General features: G+C 35.9%; 2 protein-coding genes across 2 annotated transcripts in view; one reads left to right on the top strand and one right to left on the bottom strand.

Moving 5' to 3' along the window:
- Positions 1-6,761: 6,761 nt before the first annotated feature.
- On the top strand, positions 6,762-7,937 carry LOC127239592 (ribonucleoside-diphosphate reductase small chain). The gene has a single exon (XM_051257809.1). The coding sequence runs from the start codon at positions 6,851-6,853 to the stop codon at positions 7,841-7,843; it is 993 nt and encodes a 330-aa protein (XP_051113766.1). The 5' UTR covers positions 6,762-6,850; the 3' UTR covers positions 7,844-7,937.
- Positions 7,938-8,465: 528 nt separating this feature from the next.
- The window catches only part of LOC127239751 (dicer-like protein 4), a 29,430-nt gene continuing 11,609 nt past the window's right edge, over positions 8,466-26,286 (bottom strand). The window contains exons 9-25 of the mRNA XM_051258048.1: positions 25,157-25,295; positions 24,814-24,904; positions 22,897-23,083; positions 22,545-22,705; positions 22,195-22,401; positions 21,810-22,072; positions 21,452-21,726; positions 20,945-21,372; positions 15,997-16,091; positions 13,920-14,125; positions 13,510-13,719; positions 10,608-11,066; positions 10,242-10,514; positions 9,764-10,090; positions 9,415-9,682; positions 9,244-9,349; positions 8,466-8,777 (exon numbers count right to left, since the gene is read on the bottom strand). Of these exons, the coding sequence (XP_051114005.1) occupies positions 8,630-8,777; positions 9,244-9,349; positions 9,415-9,682; positions 9,764-10,090; positions 10,242-10,514; positions 10,608-11,066; positions 13,510-13,719; positions 13,920-14,125; positions 15,997-16,091; positions 20,945-21,372; positions 21,452-21,726; positions 21,810-22,072; positions 22,195-22,401; positions 22,545-22,705; positions 22,897-23,083; positions 24,814-24,904; positions 25,157-25,295 (3,843 nt within the window). The 3' untranslated portion in view covers positions 8,466-8,629. The remainder of the gene's footprint in view (positions 8,778-9,243; positions 9,350-9,414; positions 9,683-9,763; positions 10,091-10,241; positions 10,515-10,607; positions 11,067-13,509; positions 13,720-13,919; positions 14,126-15,996; positions 16,092-20,944; positions 21,373-21,451; positions 21,727-21,809; positions 22,073-22,194; positions 22,402-22,544; positions 22,706-22,896; positions 23,084-24,813; positions 24,905-25,156; positions 25,296-26,286) is intronic.

Here is a 26,286-nt window from a genome sequence, read left to right as displayed (position 1 = left end):
ATGTGCAGGGCGGAGGGAAGAAATGACTCTCAATGTCTTTTTCATTTCAGGATGTACGGAGGATGGCAGAGGGATCTCATGATGTGCGGAGGATAGTGGAGGGAAGTATATATGGATTCTAAACTTATATTTCTTTCTTGTGTCTTAGTTTGGTTATCGTGAATTTTGGTTTTTGGATTGGGATAACAATATTGTTTTTATCCTCATTATCAATGAAAGATGTGATTGTAAATGTGCAGTTATTTGATGCCAAGTGGCGTTTCACTTTCGTTCCAACGGTTTGGAATGGGGTGTATGCCGAGGGGAGTGGAAAATAGTTTTTCTGGTAACACGTCACTCTCCAGAGAAAAGAGGAAGAAACCAACTTTCAAATGGTCCAGGGCTTCACCCACAAACTCGTCCAGTCGGCCAGGTCCCTGGGGATACAAGAAATTGCTCCCCTCTTTCGGGAGGACCTCTTTTGAAGGCACATAAATACACCCTTATATTCAATATGAACTCCCCTAACCTTACATCCTACGGCTTTACTTTCAAGATGGCAAGTAGGATTACTAAAGGTTCTTTAATTATTATATGACTAGGTACAATCCCAAAGTTGGGATTCCCTACTCATCCATCGGACCCCTCGATTTGACGAGTCTTTTGGCTAGAAATAATTCTGAGTTAGAAGATATACAACCAGATCATCCTACTACACCCGAAACTCTTGTTGTTATGTATTTGAAGCTTTCTTTGCACAGCTGAGAGATGTTTTTTCAGCTTCAACCTAAAATCAATTAATCTTAAATCACATAACCCCTTATTGAAAAATGGTATGTTCTTTTTGTTCTTATAATTATCTTTAAGTTAGAAATTTTGTATAATTGAATTTATACACTACCTTATTTTATTTTATTTTCAGGTAAGCTAATCTTAATGGAAGATACATTTATAAGACTGTTTAATGATTTGCAAAGCATGTTGTATGTAATTACTCTTTAAAAATTATGCCAATATGTTTTCGCTTATTAACCCTTTTCTTTTTATCTTGTCATCGTCCTTGTTGGAGATGAGACATATGCAGACCATAGCCCATGTTGAATTTTTATTACCTAAATTTAAAGCAAAAACAACCTTTTACAACGGCAACGACAACATCAAGAATTCCAAAGACAAGATTTCCATCAGCGATAACAAGACTTTCGAAGATAAAAATTCCATCGACGGCATCAAGATCTTCGACATGTACATCAATAACTTAGACATGTTGATTACTAACGTGACTATTTGAAAAAAAAATATATTAAAGTTGCGGTTAATAGAGTTATGACTTTGTAGGCCTGGTTAAACAACTGAAAATCGAAAAAGCAAACAAAGAGATTTACTATATGACTCTCGTCTAATTGGCATGTACAACCACGCTTGTTGTTGCAGGAGGTTAGCTACATATCTACTTATATGTGTATATATATTATCGAGAATATTACAAATTTGGTGTTGAACTAATCATAGATTCATTTGGGGATTTTGTTGAACAACCTTCAGCATAAATATTGGGGGTATTTTGCTGACTAATTGAAAATTTAGATTCTTTATTGTATTGTTCATATCTGTTATGATAGAGGGTGGAATATCTCTTCACTCTCTTGTCGGAGTCATCGGCGGTGACGGCTTCCTTTTTGCAGAATGAAATGCAGGGTTTGCCGGGTGACTTCTTTTCAGATGTGCAGGGTGGATAGAAGAATGGACTCTCAACATCTGTTTCATCTTAGAATGTGCGGAGGATGGTAGAGGGAAATATATATTGACTCTTAACATATATTTTATTTTTTTGTCTTAGTTTGGTTATCGTGAGTTTTGAGTTTTGAGATTTGGATTGGGATAATAGTATAATTTTCATCCTCATTATCAATGAATGAGGTAAGTATGTATCCGATTATTTGATGGCAATGGGAGTTTCATACCCAACGGCTTGGAATGGGGTTTATGCGGAGAAGGGTGAAAAATAGTTTTTTGGTATCACGTTACCATCTAGAGAAAAGAGCAAGAAACAAACTTTCAAATGGTTCAGGGCTTCATCCACAGGCTCATCCAATCGGTCGGGTCCCTGGGGATACAGGACATTGCTCCCCTCTTCCGCAAGGGCCCCTTTTGTGTGTACATAAATGACATCCTTATCTTTTATATGAGCTCGTCCGACCCTACTTCAAACGATTTTACTTTCAAGATGGCAGGTAGGATCACTAAAGGTTATTTGATTACTGTATGACTACGTGTAATCCTAAAGTTGGGATTCTCTACTCGTCCATCGGACCCTGATTTGATGAGTCTTTTGTCTCGAAATAATTCTCAGTTAGAAGATATACATCCAAACCATCCTACTACACCCGAAACTCTTGTTGTTATGCATTTGAAGTCTTCGCTGCACAGTTGAGAGATATTTTTTCAGCTTCAACTTGAAATTAATCAATCTTAAATCACATTACCCTGCACTAAAAAAGGGTATTTTCTTTTTGTTTTTATAATTATCTTTTAAGTAAGGAAAATTGTATAATTGAATTTATATATTATTTTATTTTATTTTCAGATCAACTAATCTTAATGGAAGATACATTTATAAGTTTGTTTAATGATTTGCAAAGTACGTTGTATATAATTACTCTTTTTAAATTATATCAATATGTTTTTGCTTATTAATTTCTTTTCTTTTGTTTTGTCTTCGTCCTTGTTTGAAACAGGACATATGCACATTATTGCACATCTTGAATTTGTATTACCTGAATTCAAAGCAAAACAACTTTTTTCAACAACAACTGCAACATTAAGAATTTCAAAGGCAAGCTTTCCATCATCAACAGCAGGACTTTCAATGGTAAAAATTTCACCGACCCCATCAAGATCTTAGACATGTATATTAATTACTTAGACATGTTGATTATTGATGTGACTGTTTGAAAAGAAAGGCAAAATAGCATAAAACCCTCCCGTGGTTTTTTGAATTTGTTGAAAATCCCCTATAGTTCTAAAATTCCAAAAAAACCTACTCGTAGTTTTTAAATGGTTGCACATTCGCCCATCCCCTCTAAACCTCACTAATAGATATTATATTTTACCAGAATTGATTGTTATACCCCTATTTATATTTTTTAATTTATTTCCCTTTGTATCATATTTACTTTTTTTTTTCTATACTGCTTCTCTTTTTTCTCTGTCTCCACCCACAAAACTCTCATCATCTTCTTCATTCTTCTTCGTTCTTTTTATTTTTATAATAATTGATAATATATAATGATTTAATTTATAAATATATTTGTTGAGCACAAAAAATAATAATAATACATAATGGCAGTAGGGTTCTGGATGGGTCTGGATATAAGCCAAACGGCCCAGAAGTCGAGAAAAAAAAAGTCGGACAAGGAAGGATGATCAGCCGATACGGAGGTCGGACAGGACAAAGTGGGGCACAGGGTTTGGGCGTGATAAGGTCGGGCAAAGCAGAAGTATCGGCGGACGAGGAGGTCTGTCAAGACGAAGGTTAGGCAAGGAAGAAGTATGGACAGACGCGGAGGTCTGTCAAGTCTGTAAGGAGATAAGGCAAATAGAGCCGGTCAGTTGCTCTGTGGTCGGGACCACAGTCGGTTGCTCTGTGGTCGGGACCACAGTTGATTGGTCTGCAGTCAGGACCGAGGTCGGTTGGTCCATGGTCGGGACTACAGTCGGTTGTTCTGTGGTCGGGACCAATGTCGGTTGGTCCATGGTCGGGACTATAGTCATGGTCGGGACCACAGTCGGTTGCTCTGTGGTCGGGACCATATTTGGTTGGTCTGTGGTCGGTTGTTTTATGGTCGGGACCACAGTCGGTTGCTCTGTGGTCGGGACCACATTTGGTTGGCCTGCGGTCGGTTGGTTCTCAGTCGGTTAAATAGGTCGGATGGTCCAAAGTCCTTTGAACAGGTCGGGCGGTCCGCAGTCGGTTGCGTCGGACGACACGGAGGTCGGTTGATGAGGAGTTCGGACCAAGTGAGGTCGGGCGAGGAAGAATGAGACGGACGATGCGTGGTCGGACAAGAGACCAGATGGTGGTCGCTTGATGGGGCGGCCAAGGAATCATCCGAACGGATGGTTGTTCAGCCGATTAAAGAGACTGGATGGTGGTCGCTTTATGGAGCGACCAATGAATCTTCGGTCTAGCGACCAGTTAGTATCTGCACTGGTTGGTTGGCCTGCGGTTCGTCTAAGGAGTCAGGGGTTATTTTGGGTGGCTGAGTAACCGGTCGGGCCAGCCACCCATTTGAGGCAGAAAAATGTTCAGAGGCGGACGGCTGAGCAGTTGAGTGCTGTAACTGGCGTGAGCGGTTGGTAAGTCAGTTAGCACACGTGTTGACAGAGGAGGATTTTCTGGGCTGTTGAATAGCGGTTGCTGCAACCGACCAGACAACGGTTCAAACCGTTTCTTCAAGGGGTTATTTAAGGATTCAGACCTGTTCTGAAAAAGCATATTCAATCGACATCAAATTCAAGAGAATTGCTTTTGGGGATCACCACTTTATTTTCCAGTATTTTATTTTATTTTTCCTATTTTATTTTATGTATTCTACAGTGTTTAGAGATTCATAATCTCAGGCACTCATCTATCAAATTCGAAGATATTTCCTATTTTTGGATTTTATATTTTATTGTTGAAAAATTGCATCAACAATATTATTTTATTAAATATATATTTTTACTCTAATTCATTATCCAATGCATAATCATATTCTAGCCGCCATCCGCAATAAGCCGCCGCCCACAACAGGTTGTTCTTCTTTCATTTTTTCTTCTTCTTCCCTAATTCTTTTCTTTATTCATTCTTATTTTCTTCTTCCTTCTTCTTCTTCATAATCGCCGTCACAGCCGCACTAATATGATCAAATTGGTAATGTTTTTCACTATATCCTTATAAGCTTTTACATTCATATAATGGATTTTCATGTTTACTAGCTGCTGTTTCTAGGTTCTTTAAATCGATTCTCCACTGTGTCTACATTCATTAAGAGTATAGTAGTACGTACAATATATATAATTGAAGCAAAAGAACATTCGATTGCCTTCACAGTACTGCCTTTTGCAAAAAATCTCAACTGCATAGCTTTTTGATAATCTTGGTCTACAACTATTGTAACACTACTTGTTGCTGGAGTTGAAGCATGGGTTGGAGTAGGAGTAGAAGCATGAACCCTTTCAGCTTCCTCTTGACTCTACACCTGGAGTTATTGTTGCTACTGATGAGCATCAGCCCTGGTTTGAAGGGTATTAGGTTTGACCTGGGGTTTACCCAATGCGCACTTTCGAGTAGCGGCTGCGGATTCCCACGTTATAAAAAAAATAAAATATATAAATGTTTAACAACAAAGCTCTAACTAAAAGAATGTTCCTGACATTTGAAATTCTCAAAGTATAATTAATGAAACAATAAAGATTTTGGTTCATAGAATGAGCCTACACACATATTTTAGAATGTAGGATGATTTGTACCCAACTTTTTCTGGTTAGATTTGAGTATTAAAAGAGGCTACTTTAGATACCAGTATAAAACTAATAGTTAATTAAAATGTAACAATTGCATTGGGGGAGGAAACACGAACCTTTATGTGGTTGTGATCGTATGAACTAAGATGAACTTAAAACTTCATTGCCAATTTATACTGCTTGTTGCAGAGCTCACAATAGAACACCTTTCGAATTTCTTTCAACTCATTCTGAATTTTCTGAACTGACACATAAGCAATGGAACTCAATGAGAATATGAAACATAAAACATGAATACACAGAATTAGGGATACCGATAAACAACAAAATACATATGTGTGTAGTTAGGGAAGGGAAATGGGGGAACAATTTCTTAAGTTCTATACAAATACAAGATATTGTCTGGACCATGTTTATAATTCACATGCCCCTTTTCTTTCCATCATATCTCATGTAGTAGTTTGAATTCAACATTAGATAAATTTAACTTTGTGTCCAATGATGATTGCTCTACACTATTCAAATCCAAATTATCTATCACTTTATGATTAATTGGTCTATTATTAATTTTAAATTTATTGCACACAATATAAAAATATACATCTTAAAAAAAAATACAAAACAAACACACTTTATTATTTATATTGCAAAATACCATATTAAAATATTACTCCATCCTACTCTGCTACGGTGTCCTATTTACTATAGATACGAAAATTTAAGAGGAATATAATTAATAAATAATTAAGAATATATTAGTAAAAATAACTGTATATAAAATAAAAAGAATTATAAATTTAGATTAAAATAATTAATTAATCTAATTAAAATAAAAAAATTATAAATTAAAAAATTTAAAATAAGATTTAAATGTATAATTTAAATAAAAAGTAACAAAAATAAGAAAAAGGGAAAAAATTTGAAAAATAGATTGAGAAAATATTTAATTTTATAGTAGAAAAAAAGTGGGGAAGAAACCGTCGATTGCGCGAACATGTGCTAATCACAATTATTGCAATCTCTTCTGCCACCAAAATTAATTTCAATTAAATTCCATTCCCGCCCTCTCCACTCCACTCCCCTCCCATCTAATTATTTTTCTATTTAATAATTAAAAAAATAAAAAACAAAATCGAATTTGGAAATCGAAGAATTGAAGCGAGGGAAATCATAAAAATTGAATTTTGATTTGGAGCCCTCAAAATATTTCAATGGCGTCTCCTGCAAGATTCCTTCGTCCCCTTCCCGCTTCCCTCCCTCCACCTATTTAAACCCTAACCCCATCAATGGCCGCTCTCACAAATCACAGACCTTCCTTCCTCCCTCAAATTAGGGTTTCGAAATTTCGAATTCGAGCAACAAGATGCCTTCCATTCCAGAGGAGCCTCTTCTCGCCCCCAACCCCGACCGCTTCTGTATGTTCCCAATCCAATACCCCCAAATCTGGGAAATGTACAAGAAAGCCATGGCCTCCTTCTGGACCGCCGAGGAAGTCGACCTCTCCGACGATCTCCGCCATTGGAACACCCTCACCGCCGACGAGAAACACTTCATCAAACACGTGCTCGCCTTCTTCGCCGCCTCCGACGGAATCGTGCTCGAAAATCTCGCCGGCCGTTTCATGACCGAAATCCAAGTCTCCGAAGCCCGAGCCTTCTACGGCTTCCAAATCGCCATCGAAAACATCCACTCTGAGATGTACAGCCTCCTACTGGAGACCTACATCAAGGATTCCGACGAGAAACACCTCCTCTTCCGCGCAATCGACACAATCCCCTGCGTCGAGAAGAAGGCGCAGTGGGCGCTCCGGTGGATCGACGCCTCCGAATCCTTCGCCGAGCGCCTAATCGCCTTTGCCTGCGTGGAGGGTATCTTCTTCTCCGGCAGCTTCTGCGCTATCTTCTGGCTGAAAAAGCGCGGTCTGATGCCAGGTCTGACATTCTCTAACGAACTAATTTCTCGCGACGAGGGGCTGCACTGCGACTTCGCGTGCCTGATGTACAGTCTGTTGAAGACGAAGGTGAGCGAGGAGAAGGTGAAGGGGATAGTGGCGGAGGCGGTGGAGATCGAGAGGGAGTTTGTGTGCGACGCGCTGCCATGCGCGCTAGTAGGGATGAACGGGAAGCTGATGAGCGAGTACATAGAGTTTGTGGCGGACAGATTGCTGGTGGCGTTGGGGTGCGGGAAGGTATACAGTGCGCAGAATCCGTTCGATTGGATGGAGCTGATAAGCTTGCAGGGGAAGACCAATTTTTTTGAGAAGAGGGTTGGGGAGTATCAGAAGGCGGCGGTAATGGCGGGGCTCACTGGGAACGGGACGGAGAATTATGTGTTCAAGCTTGATGAGGATTTTTAATTTTAATTATTATTATTATTATTATTGTTATTGTTATATAGTAATTGTATTACCTATTTATTTAATATAATTAATAATTTTATATTTTTTTTAATATATTAAACAAATATCATTATTTGGGACCGAAGTACATATTTTTTTTATAAAATATTTTATTAAATATTATTTTTATACTAAATTAGGGGGTGGTCCGGGTGGTTGTGGTTTAGTTATTTCTACGGTCCAATGGTTAGTTCATCCTTAATTCATACTCCTTTCGTATTATATAATTATCTTTTATTTGTTTGAAAATATAATTATTTATTTTAATTACATTTTAAGTTTTAAATTAACTATTTATTTATTTTAATCTTAATTTATAATTATTTTTAGTAAATAACAATTATTTTTATTAATATATTTTTTAATTATTTATTAATTATACTTTATATAAATTCTCGTATCTACAGAAAAGAGTATAATTGTACGTTTATTGAATTCAAATTTTTATACTAATACAGTGATACATTTGATTTTAAGTATATATATATATATATATATAAATTTTTTCAAAATATTATTTAAAATTTAAAAACATATTAAACACAAAAACAAAGCTTATTGTGCAAAAGAATCAGTAATATGAGCAGAAGAGCAGTTGTATGTCATTAAGAAAACAAGAGAATCCCAGTATATGAAATGCAACCCAACCATCAAAAGTTGAAATAAATAGATACATACATACTTCCTTAAAAATGGTGGTAAGAGAAGACTTATGTTTCTTCTGATCCCATATCATATTCATATTCATATGTATCCTTCATGTTTCAAGAACCAAAGAGCTCCTTCCGCGGCATCCTCAGCAGCAACCTTTTTCCGGGTTTGAGCTTCCCCGTAGAACTCAAATGACTGCTTCGGGAGCTCCTCAATTTCCAGATTAACCTTGAATGTGAATCTGCAAATGCAACAACACTTTCAGTTTCGGCTTCTTGTCATAGACAACACAACTTTATTATCGAGCAAATTTGAAATCATTACAAATGAATCTACTCCCTCCATCGTATAAAAATAAGCTCATTCGATTTGAGCATGAATTTTAATGTAATGTGTATTATTTTGCTTTTTATATAATAAAAAAGTAAATAAAGATAGTAAGCACACTTCCTTTGTAATTCAAATCTACTTACTTTCGTTTTTTTTTTAATAAAAAAATACCATTTTTTCTACTTTTTCTTTATAAAAAAAGTAAAAATTTCTACTTTTACCTATTTTTCTTAAAACCTATGCTCGGTCAAATGAGCACACAATTGGATAACGAAGGGAGTAAAAATTAGTATGATTTTTTATTAAACAAAAAACCGACAAATAAGAAAATAAAACATATGTATATATTTATGACAGGAAGTATACAACAGACTTACTCCTTAAGGTGGCTCGGTCCGGTTTCTTGGAAGCATTCAAAAATCGGTGGCTTCCAGCAGTTAACGGCACATACTTCGTACAAACGTGATTTTGCTGATGGTGAGCCTGTGAAGCTTTCTAGTTAGAGAATGTGATTAAAAAGTCAAAAAAACCAATGCAATAACCAGTACCTATTCCCCGCGTTCTAGGACTACCATTGCTACTGGATGGCGTGGCGCAGGCTTTGGAACCCGAGTTTTGATTACCTGAAGGTATCTCATTAAGAGAATGTATTTTCACATCACAATTGCTTTGAGAAATTCGTAGTGCTTCCAATCTGCTCGACACAGCTGCTTCATAACATGGCATTTCATTGTATCCGATCAATTCTGCTTCCCTCTTTCGGCTTGTTCTCAGCACTTCGTCCAATGATTTCGACTTGGATTTATAACCTTGACTCTGCAGGGAAAGAAATGGGAATGAGAAGCTATAAATAACTAATTACAAAAAGCATCTAACTGCATTTGGGAATAGTTGCACCTTCAAGCGTTCAAATAGTTGCCTTGCAGCCATTCTTTCTGCGACTCTTTTGCTCGTGTTGGTGGCTGAAGCCGTAGCAGGAACATCTCCTATCTCTGCTTTAGCTTCAACTTCGAATTTACCATCTCTTTTCGACGAAGAAAATTGAATCTCTAAATTATGAGATTGGCAAAGTTCATAAAGGTCTCTAAGAGGATTGAACTGCAGATTTGAAAATGTGATAATCTCATCCAGCATCGACAGCATTATCTTCCAAACACGGTTCAAATCAAATCGGGTGTCAAGATATATCGCGCCAATACAAGACTCCACCAAATCACCCAGGGCCTAAAAAGTATTGAATCACATTAGTGTTCTAATCAGTTTCTGTTGCTTCCATCAATTATAAACAAGAGTTTCGAAATAAAATTGTTAACAGTACAGTAGGACATCATAGTATTTACAAATGAAGGAAATAAAGTGAAACAGTAACAGAAACCTTTGGGCAAGTTCTCTCCTCGACATTCTTATTATGTGTCAGTGATCCTCCATTAGTGTTCGTATAAACAGTCATTGCTTCATGGAGAGCACTCGAATCACAAATGATAAATTTGTGAAAGGACCACCGTCCAGCTACATCAGCAATCGACGAGTTGTTCACAGATACTGACCTCAAATCAGTTAATTGGCCAGGTTTTAAGTCGGGATATACTGAATACAGATAGGATGTAATCAGAAAATCTAAGATGGCGTCTCCAAGAAATTCAAGTCTCTGGTACATGAAATTAAATATCCGTCAGCATCCAAAATCATAAAATTTCCAAATCAATAGATATTCACGGCAGGATCGGATATCGAAGCATACCTGGTAGCAGCCACCCGTATGATTGTTGAAAGATGGATGGACAAAGGCCTGAATGAGCAAACCTTTATTGGCAAACTTGTATCCTAATTTATCTTCGAGAGCATCGACATCAATCTTATCAGAAAGTGGCAGAAACGTCTTGCTAGCAGAGCAAAGATCATCAATTTCAGACAATGTAAAATCTACTTTTATTCCAACCCAATTCAGAAAAGCAGTTGCTGCTTTGAATCCAGAGTCGACTATGAAAGCACCAACAAGCGCCTCAACAACATCTGCAACTGTTTTGTTATGCAACCAGTGATGATTTTTGTCACATTTAACTTCGTAGTTTCCACAATATTTCTTGTCATAACATTGAGAGTGGATGCCGTCTGAAGTTTCAGCCGTGCAGCTCAAAGGACAGCGGCGACCAAATGCAAAGAATTGGTCAGCTTCAAATGATTGATCTCGTATGTACATCTGAAATACATTCATTGTTTAAAAAACAAAAGTAATTTGCTACACAAATTCAAAACAAAAATATTGATTAAATGTAAACAAACAGAATCAAAATCCCAACTTTGCTCTTTTAATTTCCAAATCTGCTGTTATTTTGGCTTTAAAAAAATTATAAAAATAAATAATCAAGATAAGTGATGCATATTGACTGTTTTTTATTTGATTATTTGCAACAATCTATTTAATTCACAACTCAAGGCCATGAATCGCTTCAATACTAAAATGATTGCTTATAAGTTTTTAGTACAAAATTAACAGATTTTGCGACACAATAGAACTGACAAAAATAGCCAAACTATCAAAACATAGCAAGGGCTGCTACAAGGATTTACATTGCCAAATTGCTTCGCCAGATTAAGTCCAGGAAGCCAGTGTTACAAACTATAATTTTAAGAGCTTGAAGGATGTAATCATGAACATAAAATTGAATTGATACTGATCACTGTTGCATTCTACATTAATTCCTTTTAAATGAAAAATATTGACATATCATTTATCGGCATATCATGGTGCTAATACAAAGAAATTAACTAAATGCCGAACCAAAGCTTAAGTGCAACTTGATGTGAACAATGCATTCCTTTACGATGATTTGATTACTATGAGGCGATTCTCTTCCTGCTTGTTTGAATTCTATTTGGATTTTGTTCTCTTTGGTTGTCAATCTATCCTATAGCCTAAATCTACCAACTTAATGTGAAGAATGCATTCTTTTATAGTGTTTTGAATCCGACTGTTTATGGCACAACCTCCACAGTATGTTGCTCAAGGGAAGAATTATACCCCATGGTCTTTTTTCATAAGAAGGCCATTTATGGTCTCAAGCAATGTCCTAAACCTCAGTTTGATAAATTCCGCAATGTCCTAAAGCTCAGTTTGATAAATTCCGCAATGTCCTTAGTGGCGTTGATTTTAAGCAATTGCAAGTCGGATTGTTCTGTATTTGTGGGAACACGCATAGATGAAAATGGTCATTCTCATTGAGTAAGTTGATGACATTCTTGTATCAGGCAGTGATGCACAAGGAATCAGGGAGACTAAGAAATACCTACAGAAGGCTTGCTGGGAAGCTAATACAAGTAAATTGTAACTAGGGTTGCCTTTTGTTGTTGCAGTGGTAATCCATTTTATGGTAAGCCAAAGGAGCTTCACTGGATGCTACTCTTTGAATACGTAAATATATCAAAAAATCCCAGGCAGAAGTTTTTTGATTAAGAAAGTTTTGTCATCCCAAAATCAAAAGGATATTCTTATGGTGACTGCTAGGTCAAAGATGGACAAACAATCTACTTCTAGATATTGCACTTATGTAGGAAAAAATCTAGTCACATGGTGCAGTAACAAACAAATCTCATTGCCAGATCTTCCGTGGAGGCTGAGTATAGCACTATGGCTCATTTAGATGATTTAGGTAAAGAATTTGCTTTAGGAATTGGGGCTCATTGTACTTACGCATTGTGATATAGAGTCAACAAATTACATTGTAAATAATAATCAGTTCTTCATGAAAGGATTAATTATATTGAGGTTGACTTCCACTTTATCGTGAGTCTATCATAGGGCATCAAATTGTGACTTCATTCACTTCTTCATCTTGAGTAGTGCTTTAAAATATAGTTTATATGCATATCATTAGCATTTACGTAACCTTATTTCTACTTAGGGAGTCTCTTTCTGTTACAAGAGAAAAACATACAAATTTCCTATCCTACATATGTTTTTCTACCTATCAATGGATGGAATTCACTATTTGCATTAGTTTTGGCCTAATAACCATGGCATTCCTTATCCGAACTCTTTATGCAAAAGTCTTTAATAATAATAATAATAATAGAACATTAAAAAGGGAGAAAGGGGGACAGTACCCATCTTATAATAAATGCCTAATTTATGACTTCACACTTATCCATCAAAGTAAACCAATACAAAGGATGAATACACAACTAATTTCCAGGAATACCAAATAAATAGGGAAACTCATACCATTCAAGTATACTGGCTTTACTCAAATTGGTTTTATTTATGTTTCTATTCTACTACATTCTCGGATAATGTTTGATTCTAAAGTTCACATCATCTTTCTGTACTTATATAGTCACTTAAAATAACAGAGAGATAGTGCAGCCACTTAACTTCTGTTGCTATTTTAAAGGAAATACTAAGTATATCAGAAATCCAATCTGTGAATATCCAAGAAGTCTCCTCACTTAACAGAGATTGGGCCTTGGTGTATCTAACATTGACAGGGAGTATAAATATTCTTTGGAGAAAAAACAGGGAATTTAGACATGGCGCAGGACAGTAAATCAAAAAAGGATGTTACCTATTTTATAAAGAGGCATCAAATGAGCAAAAAACAATCAATTTGTCATTGCAATTGTGCTCAGAAATTGTCAACAATTACCTGTAAACTTTTCTTCAAGGCCAACTTGAGTAAATTAGAGTTGTTGACAATGTTGGAACGCTTTCCAGTCAGTTGTCCTTCATCTAATGAGGCATGCTTGAGGAAAAGATGCCTACCAACCACAAACTTGAGAAATGCATCTCCAAGCACTTCCAGTCTTTCAAAAGAAAAGTGTTCACCACATCTTTCCGTTGTGAGAGCTTCAAGAATCTGTCCTAATTTATCATTAGCACCAAAAGGGACCAAAAGGACACACACACACACAAAAAAGCAATTGCAGAAAATAATGCATTTATGTGATATGATTTAATGTGAAACCAGAACCTATGATAAAATAATAGATAACATACTCCAAAAATAATATAATAAAGCGGGAAAGAATAATAATAATAATAATAAATGGAACTTACACGATCAGTGGAAACTTCTGCTCCCTCGGGAAAAGATGCAATAAATCGGTCCTTTAATTCAACTGCCACCAAAAAGCTTTCAAGCCGATGCATGATCGATGGTAACAGGGACAATGAACTTCCAATATCTTTAGAAAAACCAATAACTTTCAACTGACAAATCTCGGGAGGCAATTCAATGAAATGTTCCAGTTTTTCTCGCCACTCTTGTGTATGTCACCAGCCAAATAATCCATAAGCAAAGGCAATAAGATGGATAATCAGTTAAACATACATGTAAGCATATGCAGAAAAAGCATTTAAAAAGAACAAGTAAACAAAGAGATGTCATATGATCTCTCCAATCTCCATACATTATAGCTCTAGTCCATCTACAAGAGGTGCAGTACATTACAGTGGAACTACTTTCATAAAAAATAGTAATAATGTATAAGAAATAAATATCTACCTACACCCTGATATTGAACTCCACATGAATTTTAGAACTGCCATGTATGGTCTCTAAATTTGACAAATTCTCCAATCCATTGTTCTAAGTTGCAGAGGATTCCACTGCCCTTAATCACATCATTTTGGCAAAAATCCAGACATGGCAAATCAACTTTTGCATCCCGTTAAAAAATTAAATCTACTACTTTTAAATTACTCTGTTTCATATAGTAACTCATTGAAAAGTTTGATTTATTTTCAAAGGTAGTCATCGTAGTTGAATCCATAGTCTCAAAGTTTCATTGTAATTATTTTCATAGTCTCAAAGTTTGATTTAGTTTCAAAATCTGTCACTGTATGTGAATTCAGTCTCAATGATGGAATACATATAAAATAGTAAACCAGATAAAATCAGGGAGTACAGGTCACTCAATGAGTGGAATTGACCAAGAGTACAGAGATTTTCTTTTTGAGAGAGAAATATAAAATGGGTTTATGAAAGTAAATAGATAATATTATTTAATAAAGAAAACGCTCAAGCTGGTTTCATGTGCTCATTTGCCATAGCGATCTGTTTCACTGCAACCAAATTTTACCCAGAGTTCATGATTATACCCTAAACATAACATCATAATTTTTTATTCTTTTTTCAAATGTCAGCTGAAATCTAGAAGGTCTATGTTGCAGGATCTCCAGCCAACAGACAATCAAATTCAGGCTATTGTACATTTCTTGAAGGAAACTCAATATCTTGGAGAAGGAACAAAATGTGGTAGCAAGGTCAGAAACAAGAGTCTACAACCCAGTGTAACATGATTGGACAAAGCATACAGAGATAGATATGAATTTCATTATAAAGAAACTAGAAAGTGGGCTGATTTGTACTCCATATGTTCCAATAGGACTTAAATTTGCAGATATGATGACAAAGGGACTGAGTAACAGGTTTCATGTGAGTATTGTCAAGCTGAGAATGGAAGATCTTTCTTCACCAGCTTGAGAAAGAGTGCAGGAAAGCTTGGAGAAATTTTAGGCGACAATAAAAGTAAATTAGTGGAGAAAGTAAGGTAATAAATAGTTTTTTTACTGGTCATAAATAGTCTTTAATCTATGGACAAAATCAAGGAATTTTGTAGAGTGATTTTAAGATTTTCCTTGTTTAGTGTACCAAGAAATTGCATATATAAATATATATATATTGAATGCAATGTATTGTAAAAACTAGAATTGACATATACAATTCTGCATACACTTGTGCACATTTTCAACACTCTATTCAACTGAAGGACATAAAAGTGCTTGACATAAGTTCACAACGAAAAATTTTCATGGGAATCTGAGTGAGACTCCTCTTGTCATTTCAGCAAGACCATAACCAACAATCAATATCATCGTAATACTTCCAATATTGATTACGAAAAAATTCAAAACTTTAACACATTACCCAATTATTAACTCAACTGGGCACTGGATTTAAAAAAAATATTTTCCATTAAAAAAAATTATAATACTCTGTAGCATCAACAATCCTTTTATGCATGCGAGGATTGACAGAAGTTGTAAGATAATATTCAGACAAGGCTTAAGTCACAGCATTAAAAAAACTATAACAAATAAATAAATTCTGACACATGAGAACAGATTATACCTGAGTGTTTTCTCTTTCTCAGTAAGTTGTCCAAAACAAAAAGTTGCTTGGCTTTCAGAAGGGGTTGATTGGGATATGCAAGATGCACATTGAACCTGCGGCAGTAAAGTGAACAGTCCAAGAGAAATAAATGACATCGCTGAAGGATCAACATCATTTATAATAATATGTGATATTTTGAATGGAAAATTGATGTTGAATTATTGTTTTTGGAGGGAAATTTTAGATATTGAATAGTACCCAAAAAAACAAAATAAAACAAACAAAAAGAAAAAAGAAAGAAAACAAGCAAACATGAAGTAGTAGGTGCAACCTATGTGAAATCCATAAGACTTCTCCTTAAGAAGATTACAGTTGTGATACACCAATCAAAGCACTTTAAGTTTCTGAATAGTTGATTCAAACTTTTGATGTAGATTGTTAACAAAATCATGAACGATATTCTTTGATGTGGATAAGTAACAGGAGTTCATTTGTCCATGTAGCAATGGCTAGCCCAATTTAAGTCACGAAAACGCACAATATATTTATTGATGTTAAAGTATTTTGCGGAAACTCTAAAGTTTGCATTCTTGATAATCAAAATAAGGGGCCTATATATAGGCAACCTAAAACAAACTCGATAGACTCAATCTAAATAATGTAATCTAATGGATACGACCAAATCTAAATTTAAATCTAACAAATCTAAAACTAAATATCTAAAATATCTAAAATATCTCAACAACATTATAACTCAGCTATTCTTTAACACTTCCCCTCAAGCTGAGGAATCGATGTCTTCCATTCCCAGCTTGGATACAAGATCATGGAAACTCGAACTGTTCAACCCCTTTGTTAGAACATCGGCTAATTGTCTCTCTGATGGAACATAGGACATACATATTAACCCTTCCTCCAGTTTTTCTTTGATGAGATGTCTATCAATTTCAATATGTTTTGTCCTATCATGTTGTATAGGATTATTAGCTATATTAATAGCTGACTTATTGTCACAGTAAAGCTTCATAGGACCCTCCCATTTGACTCTCAAATCATCCAAAATAATCCTCAGCCAAAGTAATTCGCATAATCCTTGAGCAATTGCCCTAAATTCTGATTCTGCTGATGACCTTGCCACTACATTCTGCTTCTTGCTCCTCCATGTCACTAGGTTACCTCCAAGAAAAGTACAATGCCCTGCAGTTGATCTTTTATCCACTAGGGAGCCAGCATAGTCAGCATCGGTGTAGGCTTCCAAAGTAAGAGTGTCATTCCTTTTGAACAAGATTCCTTTCGGATTGCCTTTCAAGTAGTGCAGTACCCTGTAAGCGGCTTGAAGATGAGGTTCTCTTGGATCATATGCATGAATTGGCTGATCAACCTTACAGAATATGTTATGTCTGGTCGAGTGTGAACAAGGTATATAAGTCTGCCAACCAACCTCTAGTACATTCTTTTATCCACAGCTGGTTCTTCTTTAGCTTCTCCCAATTTATAGTTTAGATCTATTGGAGTAGAAATCGGCTTTAATTCATGCTTCTATTTCTCATCATTTCCAGTCATTATAATGTCGTCCACAGACTAAAAGAGCAGTCACTCTCCCTACAGCTGAATGCTTAATGAAAAGCGTGTGGTCACCTTGGCTTTGTTTGTACCAAAATTCCTTCGTGATTTTTGCAAATCTGCCAAACCATGCTCTAGGAGATTGTTTTAACCCATAAAGGGCTTTTTTCAGTTTACACACCTTGTTACCAGTGTCCCTTTCAAATCCTGGTGGAATGTTCATGTAGATTTCCTCATTTAAGTCACCACGGAGGAATGCGTTCTTAACATCATATTGAAGCAGTTGCCAATTAAAGTGAGCAGCCAATGATAACAAAATTCTTACTGTGTTCATTTTTGCAACTGGAGCAAATGTTTCTTGATAATCCACCCCATAAGTTTGAGTGTATCATTTGGCTACTAACCTTGCTTTATATCTTTCAAGGGATCCATCAGCATTGTCCTTCAATGTAAAAATCCATTTGCAATCAACAATGTTTTTTCCCTTTAGTTTATCAACGATCTCCCATGTTTTATTCTTCTCTAATGCATTCATCTCTTCTCTCATAGCATCCCTCCATTCCTTTTTTGACAATGCCTCAGACACATTGTGAGGGATGGCAATGGTGTTCAAACTCATAATGAATCCCTTTTGGGCTGGCGATAAGCGCTTAAAAGAGACATAGTGAGATAGAGGATAGAGTGGTCGTTTAGTGCATTCTCTAGTTTCTTTTCTATAAGCAATGGGAAGATCCAGAACAGTAGTAGAATCAGTGGATCTGATCTTACCGTGATTTCTTTCTCAGAATTTGAATTGGATTCTTGGACTTGTGTCAGTTCAGGAACAGTCTTTCTCCTTGAATACACATGAGGAAACTTTGGAAAATTGTGAGTGATGCTGGTTGGAGAAGGAGATGATATGGGTTCAGTGACAGGATCGGGTGACTCAGATGTGACTGGTTCAAAGGACTCAGGTTCAACCGGAACATGAGGGTTTTGTTCTGAGTGACTGCGGGGTGGCACATGCGGAAAGTCAAGGGTTTTACGTGGTTCGAAAGACTCACAAGTACTATCTTCCATCATTGAAATCTCCCTCTGAAGAGAGGACTTGAAAAAAGGTCTATTTTCTGTGAAAGTGACATCCGCAGAGATGTAAAATTTTTTTGTCAAGAGGTTGTAACATTTGTATCCCTTTTGAGTGGATGAGTAACCGAGGAAAACACATTTGATGGCTCTAGGGTCTAGCTTCCCTCTATGTTGTTTGTGGACATGAACAAAGGCGGTACACCCAAATACCCTAGGAGTGAGGCCATTTGAGGTTCTAGGGTCAAAGCTACGAAGGGCCTCTATGGGGCTTTTGTTTTCTAACATATGGAAGGAAAGTCTATTTATCATATATGTGGCAATAAGAACGGCTTCTCCCCAATAGGACTTAGGAACATTCCCTTGAAACAATAAGTCTCAGGTGGTGTTGAGTAAATGCCTATTCTTTCTTTAAGCTACCCCATTTTGTTGGGGTGTCTCCACACATGATGAATCATGGATAATCCCCTGTGATTGAAAGTAAGGTGACAGAATCTGAATAAAATAATCTCTAGCATTGTCTGTCCTAAAGCTTTTTATTTTGACCTCAAATTGATTTTGAACCATTGAATGAAAATTAGGTATAACAATGCTAACATTAGACTTTTGTTTAAGAAGAAAGAGCCATGTGACCCGAGTGCAATCATCAATTAAGGACACAAACCAACGAGCCCCAGAGACAATAGGTATAGTGGAAGGACCCTATATGTCACTATGAATCAACTGAAAAAGATGAGAACTTCTCTTATTGCTAATAGGAAAAGGTGCACGGATATGTTTTGCCAATTCACAGATGTCACAATGAAATTCAGAAATATCTAATCCTTGAACAAATGAGGAACATTATTTTTAAAATCCTTCTTCGTAGGTGATCTAGCCAAATGACATATTTATTCGAGGAACTAAGGAAAGAAAAAGGTAAGTTACTCTTAGGTTTTTTAGATGGTTCAAGGTGGTAAAGATCGTTCCTTTCCTTAGCAAGTCCAATCCTCCTCCCCAAGTCCTGGTCCTGAAAAACACAATAAGAAGAGCAAAAAACAACATAACATTTAAGATCATGAGTCAACTTTTGAATGGAAACAAGGCTTGTTGACAGTTTGGGCACATGTAGGATATTTTTAAGGATAAGGCTAGGTGTGATATGTATATTTCCAATCCCTGCAACAGTGGCTAAAGAACCATTGGCCATAACAATTTTTCTATTACTTGGACATGGGGTATAGGTGTGGAAGAGTTGAGATGTGGGGGTCATATGGTCTGTAGCACCGGAGTCCATGATCCAAGAGTTGGTACATAATTTGTCTAAGACATTCGTGCACACAGATTTACCTGAAAGAGCCATTGAACATGTTCCAGAAGGCTTCTCAAGAGTCCCCAACAAACTTCTCAATCTCTCAATTTCTTCACTATTGAACCCCCTATTGCTAGATTTTCCTCAATATTGGGCTGCTCTGCCATATGCGCTTGAGGCCTTTGCTGCTGCCCCCCACGGTAGCCCCACTCTCGGCTTGGAGGTTTACCATTCAGCTTGCAACACTTTTCCCTTGTATGCCTAGGTTTCTTGCAATAAGTACACCAAAGATTGTCTTTATTTTCTTTCCCTTGGTTATCTCTACCAAAGTGTTTAGGCATATCATTCTTTCCCTTAAAGATGGTTTCAGACATGATTTAGTGAAGAAGAAAAATTCACAGCAATTAAGGCCAGAACAAAACACAGCGATGAAGGCTGCTTGAAGAAGACTACAAAACCCTAGAAAAATTTCTAAAGCTCTGATACCATGTTAAAATATTTTGCAGAAAATCTAAAGCTTGCATTCTTGATAATCACAATAAGGGGCCTATATATAGGCAACCTAAAACAAACTCGATAGACTCAATCTAAATAATGTAATATAATGGATATGACCAAATCTAAATCTAAATCTAATAAATCTAAAACTAAATATCTAAAATATCTCAACAACATTATAACTCAGCTATTCTTTGACAATTGACAATTGCAGTTATAACCGTAACTAAGCACATGTAAAACAGCTTTATGATCAGAAGCATTCTACTTGTAATAGGACAAGCATGTCAGGAACGCACCAAAGCGACTGTGGTGTAACAAATTACATAGGCGACAGTGCAATAGATCACTCATTTTTACAAGAAGCAGCAAAAGAGTTTCAAGTATAAGTTCCTTCCGCGTCTACTAATTAAATCACTGTCTAATATCCAAGCTAGAAGCAGTCAGACATGTAGTAAAATACACTTCTATATTACTTTCCTAACAGACTTCAGATACCAAATGAGGGAGCATTACTGTTAACAATGGGAAAGAGGAAAGGATTTAACTTACACTTCAGTGTAGTGCTCCACATGGCTTTTTGTATCATCATATAAGCTATATCCATTTTCATGTGGAGAAATATCAGAAATGAAGAAAAATGTGTCTTTGCACGGCACATAGACCAAACTGTTCACAACATCTTCTCTACTTTTTAGTCCATTGGCAAGATGCAAGTGGTTTTTCAGTTGAGAAGTTGCACCAGTTGCAACAAAACCTGTGTTTCTGAATATTGGGGATGACAAACATCTCTTGACTAGTGTCCAATCAACAGAGATCTTGTTATACTCATGTGGAACCACAGGAAGCAACAAATAGAATGAAGATGAACTTGATTCATAGGCATCATCATTTTCTAGAGAAACATATTCTGAAACAAACATATGCCGATCAAGAATAATATTCAGACACATTTTTTGGAACATCTCTGCTGCAGCAATCTGTACAATGAAGACATGAAAGTTAGAGGACCAAATGAGCATCATCCTCTCAGCTTCAAACCTCAAGAAAGAGCTATACCTCATCTTTATTGAATTCAATTTCTCCAAATCCAACAAGCTGTGTCATCACCGTTCTACCACGGGCTAAACAAAGGTCAACTTTCATTTTCCCAGCTTCTTCAGGGAGGGGCTCTTTCAGAAAAAGACCAAACCTTCTATAGGTCCTATCTGCTGGATTAGGAGAAAACTTGACATAATAGGAAGTGAATGAAGTACTATCTCCAACTCCAACCCATGGTTTCCGAAGTGCTGAAGGAACGAGCATCTCATGTAGTTCTGCCCGTGACTGCTCCCCTGCAATAAATGCAAAACAAGCAGATTAAACACTTCAGATTGCGTATGCACAGTAAAAATAAAAAATAATGGCACTCCATGACCATCAGTTGTGAAGGAATCAGTTAAGTCCTCATCTGATTCTTCATAAGTTCCACTTTGCCCTGGCAAGAGATAATCAGTCAATGCCCCAACTTCATGTAATTCCTTGCATGCTTTCAAGCAAGCCTCTCTTTTAGCAGCCTCAATTGAAGATTGTGGGGTGCTAACAACTTGATGAATTGGAGCATTAGCTGGAAGAATTATCTGGCAGACCATTCCATCTACACCATCATAGTAGAAAAATTGGGGCTTTGGATTAAAATACCTGATACAAGAAATAAAATAAATTCAAACCAATGGAAAACTTATCAACACAAACAAATAGCATTGTAACTGCAAATCTGAGATGATAATATATCAAACATAATGCTAAGCATAAGATCATACTCATCATGAGGAAGCTTTGAACAATAGTGATGCAGCAATGAAATACTCAGAACAGAACTAATAGTTGCCCCAGTAGCATCCACTTTATAGGTTCTTTCATCAAACTCCTTCATTGGAAGATTAGATTTCCTCAAGGAAATTTCTTCATTCATCTGAGCTTCATCTTTCTTAAAGTGTTCGATCAAATTGAGTTCCCTATGGTTGCCCCTGAAGTGTTTGGAATGTCAGGTCTTCAACTTCATTAAAAGTAAGAAATTGATAATAATAATAATAATAATAATAATAATAATAATATAAATAAATAAATAAAATGAAACACGTAGATGAATAGAAATACTGAACATAACAACCTGTCCACCAAAAAAGCATATTCAGATTGTGGCATTCGGGCGCGGCCTCTAGATTGAATAAAACTTGCAACTGTTTCTGGGAGATCAAATCGTATGACTAGGCAACAGGTTTGAATATCGAGTCCCTCTTCACCCACTTTTGTAGCAACTAAAAGATTAAGCTGCCAAAATACTTTGATCAGGACCACAAGATTATGTCGATTGGACCATATTTGGATCAGTGTAAATAATTAAGAAAAAAAAGAGAATTCACAACATCTTCACAGAGCATTGGTAGGTGGAGGTTGAGTCAACCAAACTAAAAGTTGTAGGGAAAGATAAAGCAGAAAACCAAGTTATCAGATAGGAATACCTGCCCAGATCGAAACTTCTCAAGAATAATGTTGGTATTTTTACGTGACACAAGCTTAGAATGAACTCCTACAAGATAACCGCACTTCCAAGATGATAAAATCTTTAGAGATCCAAGTATATGCGAGAGGGATCTTGCAGTAATAATCCTATTGACAAAAATTATACATTTCATATTTGGCTGCAACCTGCACAGAAAATTAAATTGTCAAAATGCATAGATGTACAAGATGTATCTAATTATATAAACAATAACACAGATAGATTCCCAAACTAATAGTCTCCGTAGATGAGTACATGTTGAATGACACTATGAAAGAACTTCACTGGTATACTCATTCAAAATACAGTTATAAAATAAGAGCACCGAATAAATACATAAAGAAACTACAGTGCACAGTCAATTGTATCATTAAAAATGAAAATGGTATTCAAACAAGAATACAGAGAAAGTAAGAGTGGGGTTCACTATTAGTGTTTTATTCCCCCATGTTTCTTAAAAATATTATTAAAAAAATATAATATACATAACAATAAAATTCGAAACTTAGATTATAGCATATCACAGCCGGAACACATATAATGTTGTTATCATCAATTCATAGATGCAAGGTATGATATAATTGTCAAAACCTATTACGATGATAACTCATATTTATAATTATGTTAACTATTACCCTTGTGGTAATATCAATATAAAATATCCTTCCTATGGTAACATTATCTAAAACTTTTCTTCAACCTGGAGTACATAAATTATATGCACCAAGCTTGTCATACAAAACATTGATGCAGGGATCTCTAAGAGTTTTGATGAGGATGTCGGTAAACTGATTGTTGGAAGGTACATAGTTAGTACTAATACATCCATACAACACTTTGTCGAAGTTAAAGTGACAATCAATCTCGGTATGTTTTTCCAAAAGCAAAGGGTATGGACGGAAGGATAAAATGGTACACAACTTCTGATCCAAAAATGTGGTCAGATGCACCCAAGGGCTAGGTGAGAAAGTTTGAGAAACACAAGTTACAAGACCGCTTGAGTGACTGATAGATGCAACAAGTGGAGCAGATTGTCTGAAAGAATGGTACTCAAGAAATCCTACATAATCAAGTCCAGTGATTGTCACAAAAGAAGTGGCAGATAAGGATTGAAAGTAGAAAGAGGAGCAAAGAGACAGTGCAGGGCTCAACAGCATGGAGAGACAGCTTGAAATCAAAATTCTGTTATTATTACTATGATTATCTCTGTAGATGCAAGGGTATACAACTATATAGTATATACATATAATTGTCAAATCCTATAATTATAGTAACACAAATCTATAAATCTGGTAACTAATATTTTTATGATAACATCCATATATAATATCCGGACTAAGGATCCATCACTATGGTAGCACATTATTATTATAACGCTATCCATAATAATCATTTATAAACCGTTACTAGATAAGTGTAGAATAAGAATTAAAACGAGAAAGGAGATCACAGTTTAACTTAACAACACACTTCCTTGCCAGACTCTCATTATATTGACAGGCATTTACAATTAAAATTTAAGCATGGTCACAATCATTCCCTTTCACATAAATCATATTCCACCAGGAGTTAAGATGATCCGGAATATCAGCACAAACATGATAGCAAGTTACTGTATACGTTGTCAAAATAATAGAGATTTTCTGTAAACCTAGTTAACTCGCAGATGCATTATTTCTTCATGACAAGGAAAGGTGTGCAGCCTAAACAAGGCTCCCTATGGTCTAAACCAATCACCTAGGTCCTGTTGTGGTCGATTTACTAAGCCACAGTGAAGCTGGAATATAGGCAGAGCCAGAGAGGAAGCATTCCAAAGAAGGTAAAATCACTGCATTATTAATATATGGTGTACAATTTTGTGAAAGCAATAACAAACCTAAATCCTGATAAAATATCGATAAGTCGTAAGAGCTTTCTTGAAAAGTAAGGTTCCTTCAAGACATGTGACAAATCAGCCTCCATACAACCTGTGTGAATTTGAAAAAGGTTATTTAGTCGTCAGAGAAAAAAAATAAAATACAATCATTGAAAGAGAGATTATACAGAATAAACAGGAGCAACACCAAAGTGACTCTCCTAATAATTCAAGCGATAGGCGCTGATATCTTGTGAGAAGAAAAAGGCAACTATACTTACAGATACTGAGATCAGGAGGTAAAACTGTAACATAAAGTAAAACAAACTAGTCAAGGTCATGTTGAGGCAGCATTCATAGTTACTTGATGGGTAATTAGAATCAAGGATTGAAGCAGCCTGCTGCAAGTATTTGTTGCATAAATTTCCATCACTGCATATATCTTCTGACTCCACTAGTTCAGTTGTTTCATAATGATCTCCCTTTAATAAGATGGAGCTGGCCTTTGAGATAAATCAAGAGAGAGAGAGAGGAGACTTTAGTTAAATCATATTCAATAAAAACTTCAATTAAGGCAGAAACCACCATTAGAGCTGGAAGCAATACATTCAAAACAAGGTCATGACTAGTGAAAGAATATACAGGTGAAAATCTTGGAAAGACATCGTTTGATGCAATTTTCAGATACAAAGCTTGTCTGATACTAGTGACGTAATCCGTAAGAGGCAGAATTTTGACAAAGTGATCATAGGTTGACAAACATGTGTACCAAAAACTTTGTAAGACACTTTAATGTCTGTTTCTTTAGGTAAATAAATATAATTGCCCAGATACTAGATTACCTGAAAGAGGAATCACCTACAGTAATAAATAAAACTAGACGGGTGTGTTTCTTTTACCCAAATTTTCAAATTTTACTACTTGGAGTCTGCATATCTCAAAAGAAATATATTTTTTCCTCTCACAAAACATCCCATCATACATTATTTTAATACCAAATCTAAACCAAAATTTTCCAAACCAAATGCAAAGAAACACACAAAACATTCATCTGAGGTATCCAACATTCTTTTAATTTTGAATCAAAATTCTCTACTTTCACTGATGAGTTGTTATACGTACATATAGTCATAGTTGTCAATCTGGGCGGCGGCAAATAACACTCAACCGTACAGCGGGGATGACAACTATTTTAAAACTTAAAGAATAAAGGTATCCATAATTACAAAACTATATGCAATATTATATATATATAGATAGATAGGTAGGTAGGTAGATAGATACTAATAAGTGAGTGTCTGTGTTGAGGTATGTTGGGTGGTATTGGTACCTTCAGTGCTAATTCATTAACAAAATAAAAGTATTTAGATGAAACATCGGGTTTGTTCACTTAGTATTTTTTAGTGGAACGATTCACATAAATATTGTTAAAAATAATATAATATATACACATTAACACAATATAGGTGTTTTTGTTTGGGGGATTGGATTTTA

Source organism: Andrographis paniculata, unplaced genomic scaffold, assembly GCF_009805555.1.
Source record: "Andrographis paniculata isolate CXL003 unplaced genomic scaffold, ASM980555v1 Contig78END, whole genome shotgun sequence".
Classification (NCBI taxonomy): Eukaryota; Viridiplantae; Streptophyta; class Magnoliopsida; order Lamiales; family Acanthaceae; genus Andrographis; species Andrographis paniculata.
This window is presented reverse-complemented; position numbering and strand designations above follow the sequence as displayed.